At 55.3% G+C, this 9,476-nt stretch overlaps 1 protein-coding gene across 2 annotated transcripts; it reads right to left on the reverse strand.

The window, feature by feature from the left end:
• Positions 1-839: 839 nt before the first annotated feature.
• On the reverse strand, positions 840-9,228 carry CSDC2 (cold shock domain containing C2). 2 transcript variants are annotated; one of them, XM_021552769.2, is made up of 4 exons: positions 8,981-9,228; positions 3,342-3,607; positions 2,973-3,095; positions 840-2,712 (listed from the first exon to the last, which is right to left on the reverse strand). In XM_021552769.2, exons 2-4 carry the CDS (start codon positions 3,539-3,541, stop codon positions 2,550-2,552), a joined length of 486 nt encoding a protein of 161 aa, XP_021408444.2. In that variant the 5' UTR covers positions 3,542-3,607; positions 8,981-9,228; the 3' UTR covers positions 840-2,549. The 2 variants fall into 2 exon arrangements, with proteins under 2 accessions (XP_021408444.2, XP_077639749.1); XM_077783623.1 differs by having other exon boundaries at positions 3,342-3,624; positions 8,981-9,087.
• Positions 9,229-9,476: the final 248 nt, after the last annotated feature.

The following is a 9,476-nucleotide window of genomic DNA, read 5'->3' on the forward strand; positions in this document are numbered from 1 at the left end:
TGGAGAAGCTTCTATGCAGGATACCCTTTTCAAAGGTCACGTTTTTTGGCCCTCCACTGCAACCTTCATGGAGGAATTGTGTTTTGTGTCTGTTTCACTGTGGATCGGGTTATGTGTGAGTCTTAGGAAGTTTATTTTTCCTGTGAGTCTATTCATAGCCAGCAGGACCTCTAGTGAGCTTGATGATGAGTGAAGAGCAGGGTCTGGCCCTGACGGTGTAGGGCACTGGTGGCCTTGAGGGATGAGGTGACTTGCACCTTTGAAGTGAAAGGCATTTCCTGCCTGTCCCTGAGACCCCTTTGCTATGATGCTCCTCTCATGGTGTGTGCCCACAGCGTAAGTGGGGGTTTCTCCCAGGGATGTGAGCAAGCAGACGTGGCAGGCCCCACGCCTGGGACTGTCTTGGTGTATGGATCCATATCTGTGTGAGATGGGCAGCTCCTGTCTGGCTGATGACAACTGTTATATGAGAAATATATTTAAATACATAGATATGTATATTTAAAAATTAAAATCAATCCTATTAAAGCCACAACACTCAGCACCTGGAGGCAGTGTGTGCTTTGTGCTAGGCTGTGCTGTGGGAATGGCAACATGCAAGACACACTTCAAAGTCCCCACAGCAATGGGGGGCCAGCCCCACTCCTGGTCACCCCTCGGAGTGAGCAACAGCTTCCTGTCCCAGGCCCACAGTGTGGAGCATCTCCAGCCCCCTCCGGGACATACTGTGGGTGAGTCCTTTCTGATGTCTGGATAAATTCCTGGATGCTCCAGGTACTTTATCTGAGAGAGTCACTGTGACACATGCACACAGGATAAAGAGCCGGGACGGGCAGGCCTCATGGGAAAGTCACTTTTAATGGTTTATTGCCAATGTTACAAAGGTTGACACATGGTCAGACAGGCGGGAACCACACCAGAGTTGTAAAAACACCAACGAGTCTAGGGTTTTAGTTTATTTAAAAAAAAAAAAAAAATCGGGCAGTTTGCCTTGGCCAAACTGACTGCATGTCCTGGGGATGCCTGGAGCCTGAGCCAGAGTTGCCACAGCCTCTGGGAGAGCCAGGTTTTGGGTTGGCAGTGAGATGGGCTAGAGGGTCCTGGGGTAATCCACAGCAGCATGGATGGTCCTCGCAAATCCACAGAGCCCAGCTGTCCTGCATGGCACCAGCTTTGCTCTGCTCCTTTCCCCACTTAGCCCTGTCGCCAGCAGAGGCAGCAAAAAAGGTGGCAAACACCCCTCTCCATCCATGCTGAGCATCAGCAGTGCCAGCAGCTCCTGCTGCTGCCTGTCCCCTTCTGCCCCGCTCAGGGGGACTTGGTGGCACCCTACTGTCCCCAACCCTGCTTTGAATGCCTTAAGATGCTGGTAATTCCTGGAGCATGAGCACTGTTTCCCTGGGGTGAGCTCAAGAGCAGCCCAGTGCACGTTGTCCCTGTCCCAGTGCCCTCTTCCCTGTCACTCCCTGGGGCTGTGGGAACCCACCTGGCCAGGGTATGGCAAAAAAAGACAAAAAAACCAAAGTTTGTGCTTTGTATACAAGACCCTGCCTACACTGAGGGGCTGGGGAGGAGGTGGCTGTGCTTGCCCCATGACTGAGGCTGCTTAGACCCCTCAGCCCCTCACCACCCCAAGCAAGCTACAGACATGTACACACACACACACACACACACACACACTCTCACGCACGCACACGCATGGGAAGGGGGTCCCCAGGGGGCCGGGGGGCAAGGGAAGGAGGAGAAAATGTCTGCCTCCCCAAAACCATGTCAGCACTGAGCCAAGAAAAGTGCATTACTGCCCAGCAGCAGCAGGGAGCACAGAGGTGCCAAGTGCCCCATGCCCCATGCCCAGGTGCAGCCCCTCAGGCACAGCACCAAGTGCCCCGGGTAACCTGCCAGCACCTGTCTGCCTCTTAAAACCAAATTTTTTCTTTCTGTAAACCAGTCATCTCCCTGTGGCACTGCTGACCTGAGATCTTGTGATGGAGGGATGTGGCTCAGGTGGGTGCTGTGAGCTGCCAGCAATGGGGATGGGTCTCAGCCACCCAGACCCCGCACAGTGATATGCCACCCCACACCACCCTGTTTTGTCCCTGCACCAGAGCATGTCCCACTGCTGCTGTCCCACTGTGGACTGAGTGGGGTGCCCATCTTGCCAGAGTGGAGTTCAGGAGGGTGAGCTGAGCCACCCGCTCCTTCTCTCAGCACCTGCTTCAGCCCAGTAGAGCTGGAGGGCTGGGGCATAGGACTGGTTTCTCTATTCCCCATGGCCTCCAGAGCAGGGAATGGAACACGGGGCTCGGTGCTGCCCCTGGAGCTGGGGGACACTCAAGGAGGAATCTGCTTCCCCTGTCCCCCTCGACAGACACTTACAAACACACACAGACAAAGGAAACCGTAACCTTATAAAAGACACTGAACGCAAACGCCTGCATGTTTGGGGGCAGCCCCGGCCCCGCCGCCGCCTCGGCTCCCCCCACACCCCTTGTGAGCGGCTGGGCAGGCTTGCTCCATGGGGCTGAGTGGCTGGCGGCCTCGCTGGGTGCCTAGGAGCCGATGATCTGGCCAGACCATGTCTCATGCTTTGTGTGGGGCGCCAGGTTGGTGAGGACCACCTCCACTGCCTGGAACTTCTGGTTCTTGGGAGGAATGGGGCAGACCTTGTACGTCACCTCATCCCCCTCCACTGGGACATACTCTCCCTCGATGCTGCAGGAGAGGAAAGGAGAGGTGGTGGTGCTGCTGCTGCAGCCAAGAGATGGACCCCTGCCCCGGACCCCCCAGAATGAAGGAGGGTACCTGACCCACCAATTGTGCCTTGGAAAAGAAAGCCCAATGATGATGGAGGGTACAGGACAAGCAGAGACCCGTGTCCACCCCATGGAGACCCCAGCCCAAAAGTCTCCAGCTCCATGCTGATGGCATGGCTTCCCTGGGGTTTTCCAGCACTGCACAGCCCTGGAACTTACTCAGACACATGCACGAAAATGTCCTCAGTGCCATTCTCTGGGGTGATAAACCCGTGGCCCTGGGAGCGAGAGAACTGCTTGCAGACGCCCTTGAAGATGGGGCCAGCAGAGGCACGCGCTGTCCTACAGGAGGAAAGAGAAGATTTTTCACTGGTGGCACTTGCCCAGGCGGAGGCACAGGGAGAGATTTTTGCTATGACCATGGCAGTTCCAGGCCGAATGCATGGCACCCACCCACAGCACTCTGGGCAGGGGTGTGCAGAGATGCTGGGCACCGCGGTGGCAAAATGCACCAGGTGCAAAGGGTTCTGCAGGCACTGCAGGTGACCACGGCTCAACTGGACATTCCCAAATCCACCAGGTACTTACGCCGAGTAGGTCCTGGTCCTCTTGGTGGGGAGGGGGCTGGGCAGGTCCCGTAGCAGGAGGTTGCCCCGCTCCCAGATGCGGCTGCCCTCCCGCTGGAAGGGGAAGGTGGGCCACACTGGCGACTTGGGGGAGTGCAGGGGTGGCACTGCTGGCGGGGCGCTGGGGTCCGATGACATGGTGGGGTCGGTGGGCTCCTCCATTTTGGGATCGGATGGGTGAGCAGCTGGAGAAAGGATGCCCAGGCGTGTGGGCCTACTGCTGGTGACCTGGGGAGCAAAAGGGGCTGGGGGTTACAGGACCTTCTGTGAGGCTTTTGGCACAATTTACTGCCAGGAATTGTCCCTTGGCTCCCAACCATTTGTGGGCACAGGGAGCTCCCACATGCTGCCAGCCTTCAGCGTTGGACACCAACCTCCAGCACTGGGAATTGCCCCAGGAAGCCTTTCCCAGCTTGGAGTCACCTGGGATGTTCCAGAAAATCAATCCCAAGAGAAAAACCTGGTTTGTTCAACCTTTCAATTGCCAGGATAATCTCACATATTAGAGATGAAGTCACTAAAAAGCACACCCTGGAAAAAGAAGCAGTGGAGCATGGGTTGCCACAGGCAGGGACCATTTTGGGAAGGATGCCCATGCAGTGCCAGCATGCCTGGGCCTCCAGTCCCAGACCCTGAGAACTTCCCCCATCCTGAGATTTCTGATTTAAAAAGTGAAGCAAAAAGGCTGAGACAACGGGTCAGTACATCAAGGTCAGGGGTCTGAGGTCTTCTCAGCACAGGAGGTTGCTTCAGCCCCGCTGGATTTAGGATACAACCCCAACCCCAGCCAGCAGCTGCTGTCCCTCCAGGCACATTCCCACAGAAAGAAGGAACACCAGGAGACTGTGGTGAGGCTGCCAGCAACCCTCATGCACCTCAGGCACCTCAGTCCAGCCACCACAGAAGCACAACCTCCTGCTGCTGCCATCATCAGGCTCCAGTTTCTGAAGGCATCCTGCCATTCTCAAGGAGTTAAAGCCCTAAGGCACAGGAACCCTGCAGACGGAGCAATCACAATTGTGGACACTCTTGTCCTTGACAAAGCACCCCAGCATGAAATTGGAGGCGCTGTGCATTTTTAAGTCTCCCAGATGCTCTGATGTGTGATCAGCACTGCTGCCACTTGCTCAGAAAGTCCTTGCTCTGTTGATTTTTATTCCAATCAGTTGCTGCATCTGACACTGTGCCTCTGTCCCAGGGTGCCCCACACCAGGGGTTGCTTGAGGGCACCTCTCTTTGGGTGCACTGGGTGGGAGCTCACCCACTTCCATTGCTCCTCAGGCTCAGGAGTTTCCATTGCCTGGAGCTGAGAAGCCCAATATCCCATGTATTCCATCCCCTTCCCCAGCAACCCCATTAGCCCTTTTCCACCCCACTGGGGCATGCAGCATCTTTTGGGACAACACCTGCATACACCAGGAAACATAGAGAATTATTTGATTTCTTTTCTGACTCACTGTGGCCTTTTGAGACATGAAGGCCCTGGGGGGAAGCGCAAAAGGGGGTCACCTCCACTCTGAAATTAGCAGGCATCAAGGACACGAGAAAAGATTTCTAGAGCAGCTGAAGTGCCAAGGAGGGACTAGGCAATTCCTGTTCCCCTCACCCACTTCCACCTGAGGCTGTCACTATGAAAATGGTGCACCTCCTCTGTGCGGCTTTCTCTGGCAGAGGAGGCCTTTCCATCCCCCCACCAGTTTAGGGACAATGGAGGGTTTTAACCTGAATAAGGATGCTTGGAGCAAACTATTAGTATGCTGAAGGAGTTGGTTGGCATCCACAGAGGGCTGGAAAAATGGAAGTTTCCCAGAGGCAAAATTAAAATAAGGGAGTGCACAGGAGGGGGAGCTTGCAGGGACAAAACAGTGTGCACTGGTGAAGTGGCAACCAAGAATGGGTTTGCCCCAGGTTCACCTGTGGGACCAGCCAAGGCCCAGGTGCCTTGGAAGGCTCCCTGTTTTGGGGGGTGAGTAGTGGTGAAGAATGGGAGCAGGCTGGACACTGCTGGGGAGGCAGACAGTCTGTTCCTGAGAGCTGAGGGAGCAGCAGAGATGCCCTCCTGGGCTGCTGTTTGCCCCCAGGAGCTGAGCTTGCTCCTTGTGGGAGAACAAGCGAGGTGCAATCCCCCACAGGCACTCTGGATGGCCCGTGGGGATGTTGGAGGGGAGCACTAGTGTAGGGTGGCAGCTCACTGGGATAAACAATGGGACAGGGTACAGCAAGGCTGTAGGATCCCCATCCTTAGTGGATGCACTGCCTGGACATGTCATGGAGCTGCCTGCTCTATCTCCTGCTTGGAGAAGGGCCTGGAGCAGAGATCTCTGTCCTGGAGCCAGGCCGAGGCCATCTCGCTCAGCAGCACTCAGCCCCTCTTCAGTACCTGGACCAAGAATGCCAGATTTGTCAGTCAGCCTTGGTGCCAGCAGCTGAATTCTTGGCTTTGGCAGTGCTGGTGAAGCTGAGATTGCATAGGGGCTTTGGCACATGGAGGACTCCAGGGCTGCATCCTACCTCCCACTTCATTTAAATCCCTGCTGCAAACAAAGGGACTGAGGAAATTAAACTCAGGGCAAAAGCAGGCTGAAAGAAGAGTGGGGACACAGGCATATCTTCACCAGTGTCTCCTCCCCTCCCAGCCCAGACAAAGATCAGGGAAAACCTCTGCTGTCCTCCTTCCCTCCCTGCTTTCCACCCCAGCACCCTCTCCCCAAACATTTCTCTACAATGCAGCCCCAGCAGGGGATAAGGAGGGAGTACCTCAGCGCAAGAGGCATTTTCACCCTCTCCTCAATCTCCTGTGGTCACAGTAATCTCTTCTGAGCATGAGAGCATCTCTTCTCCCCACCTCAGGTCTCTCCCAGCTTGGCTGACACCACCCCACGACACTATGTCCACCCCACGCACGTATACAGTGCAGGGACGAAATCCGGGTCACTTGAGGAAGCAAGTGGAGAGACTGCAGCATCTCGGCTCTGCCGCGGGGCATGGGAAGCCTTTCCAGAGTAACCACCCTCCACTGCCACTGCTGGACCTCCACCTTGCTCCTCCCTGTCTCCTCTTGGTGGCTTTGCTCCGAGGGTCTCCCGGGGTGACAGTCCTCCAAGCCAAGGAGGCAAGTGGCTGCAAGCCCAGGGCTTCCTGAAAGGATACTCTTTATAAAAAACACCTCCTTCCCTGTCCACCTTCTCTCCTCCCTCCCCCAAAAAAATCTCAAAGCCAAACCCCAGAGCCCTCTGGTGACAGGTGCTTCTTTGGTAGCAGAAGTCAGCTTTGCTTTTATATTTTTTGGAGGACAGGCTCCTGAACAAGCAGAGCTGACAGTCAGGAGCCCTCGCAAGCGGAGGCAGGAAACCCAGGCCAATTAAGGCAGACAGGCAGTAGACACATCAGCTTTTATCTCGAGATCCAAGTACCCCATTCATCAGCAGCGACTGAAAGGTCTGCGGTTTATCAAATAAAATCACTGTCTCTCTCCCCTTCTTTAAAGCCAAACACATTGACTTGGGTGCTGACTGTGACCTTGTTTAACTAAACAGCCTTTCAAGGCCCCCTAGAAGGGGGGAAAAGAGCCTTTTGAAGAGGCAGCAGCCTCTGTCTGCCACTCCCCATTCATTAGTGGCAGTGAAAAAAAAACCCTCACGCTCCCTCGCCCGGGCGGGGAAATACATATTTAATTAGCTTAATCGCCCTCGCTGAGCCGGCCCTCCTGTGCGGCGCTCCTTTGTGCTCCTTCCCATCCGCTGGAGCCCCCGGGATGCCCAGCATGGACTGGCGGATGGGTGGCCGCTTTGCTGGCGGCCCTCACGCTCCGGCTCTGGACGTGACCCTTCGGCTGGCCAGACCGTAGCCTTTGTGGGTAGTTCTCTTTCACGGCGCCGCTTCTCTTTGTAAATCCCCAGCTCGGAAGCTGCCTGCCACCACACTCGGCTCTCCCGAGTGCCACTGCTCCCCCCGCCCCAGCCAAGGAGCTGGGGGCTATTCTCCCTCTTCTGCCTTTTGCAGCAATCTCCTGCACGGGCTCTCCCACGCCACTCTCCATCACGTTTTCTCCATCCCTTGTGAATGCCCGTGGCCTCAGTTCGGGAGTCAGGCTTACTATCCCAGTAAACCTGCCCCATTAGAAAAAAAAAGATCTCTGTATGTCAAAAAGACACCCCACCTCCACAGCCAGCTGCCAGCAGCCATCTCCTCACCCCGTGGAGCACAGAAAGCAATGCTCTGGCCCGCTGCCATTCTCGGGGAGGCTGATGCCCCCCCAGACTTAGCTTGTCTAGACACAGGCTGAAACAGAGAAGAGCTACACCCCTCCAGACGCATGAGCGTGTCCCCAGAGATCAATGCAAAACGAAAAATCCAATTTTTCGGCTGCTGGGCACATTCACCTGCCGAGGGACCCAACAACAACACGTTGGCCATCAGAGATCCCAGGGGGGCTGCCATAAAGGGCAGGAACCAGCTGGGAAACCACGATGGCTCCAGGAAGGGGTTTCTGCGAGCAGGGCCAGTGCAACGCTGGCTGGGTTATGTTTCTCCATCCTTCCTTCCTCAGAGAAGGCTCACAGCCTTGGTGTCTGGCAGATTTTTATAAATGCTGTCTCTGTCTGATGCTAATGAAAGCCTCCCAGCTCCCCCCCTCTCCCGGTTTTGGTCACCAGATCATGTCAAGAGTTAAATATCAAGCAAAGCAATTTTCTCACCTACCCTGCCTATTACAAATCCCTTTGATGAGACAAATTACTATAGGAAAAATAAAACTAGGCGGTTTTTGGGCAATGCACACTGACAGCATCCCCTCCCCAGCTAAGCCAATCACACTCCCAACTCCAGAGATTTTTGCTGAGATAGTCTCGCCTACGATACAGCCTGCTTAGCGCTAAAATATGAATGTCACCTTTATGGATTGATTATAAAAAGCTCCCTTAGTCAGTGCTGGGCTGCCCAGTTCTCAGAGAGGCCATGAGGGAAAGCAAGCAGGCTGACAACTGCAAAGGAGAAGCAAATGGAGAAACCATCATGGAGGCTTGTTTTACCTTTTAAGCATGTATGCATAATCATCATTCCCAAATAAAAAATTTGTGAGATTTGTTTACTTTCTTGTGATGGTTTTTATTTTTTTAATTAGCATAGCATCTTTCAAAGACATGGCACAGACATCTTCGTCTGTGTCCTTCCTTCCTCCTTTGTGGATCTAACTTGCCATCGGCAGGAATAGTGCATCCAGTCCAAAGAAATCCCAATTTCAGCCCCTGTCACTATCAGCCCACTTTAATAAGTCAGATTTTTCACAAATTGCCTCCCGCTCACCCGGCATCCGAGAGCTGGATCCCAGCTGAGCTCAGCCCTCCGTGGCAAAGACCTGGATTATTTGCCCCCAAGCCAAAGCAGACGTGCAACATTGCCGCCGCCACCCCCAGGGGAGTTATTGTTCCTGAGGCTGGTGGAGAATAACCAAACCGGAGGGAAGTCACGCTTCATCCTCGCACCTCTCCACTGTCAAAAGGAAAAAGCAGGTTTCAAGGAAAAACGTGGACCGTGAAGTTTAATCTCCAGCTACAATAGCCCTGGCGCGTTGCAATGGCCATTGTGCCTCCCCTTACTCACCTCCTTAGCAGCGACGGGCTCCCTGGAGCTGCGCTCTGCAGAGCATCGGTGCTCGGAGGGGCCCGACGCTCCTCCGCTGCCTTGCGAGGGGCCGCGGTCTCGCCTGCAGCCCGGCTCCGGGGGCTTTGTCGGCTGGCTCCTGCCGGCTGATGGATCTGCGCTATCTGATGTGTGGATGATGTGCGCCTCGAACACACACGCATCCGCACGCCTTCCCCTGACGTCAGGGCCGGGCCAGGGGGAGCGGGCAGGTGGGAGGGATCAGCCTGGTCATTTCGGAGCTAGCTAGGCTTAAAGCAGAAAGTCTGTATGGGGGGCCGGAGGTGACGAGGGTCGGCCCCGGGGAGCTGCATCGCTCCGGTTGCGCAAAGTGACGCACATCGGTGGCACAGCCGGACGCAGTGGGGCAGCCCCACAGGCTGCAGGGACAGCAGGGTGGGGTGCACTGCAGGCAGGGATGCAGACAGGGTCCCTCACAAGGGGTGAAACCTCTCCC

The sequence above is a fragment of the Lonchura striata genome, chromosome 5, assembly GCF_046129695.1.
Source record: "Lonchura striata isolate bLonStr1 chromosome 5, bLonStr1.mat, whole genome shotgun sequence".
NCBI classification, from domain to species: Eukaryota; Metazoa; Chordata; class Aves; order Passeriformes; family Estrildidae; genus Lonchura; species Lonchura striata.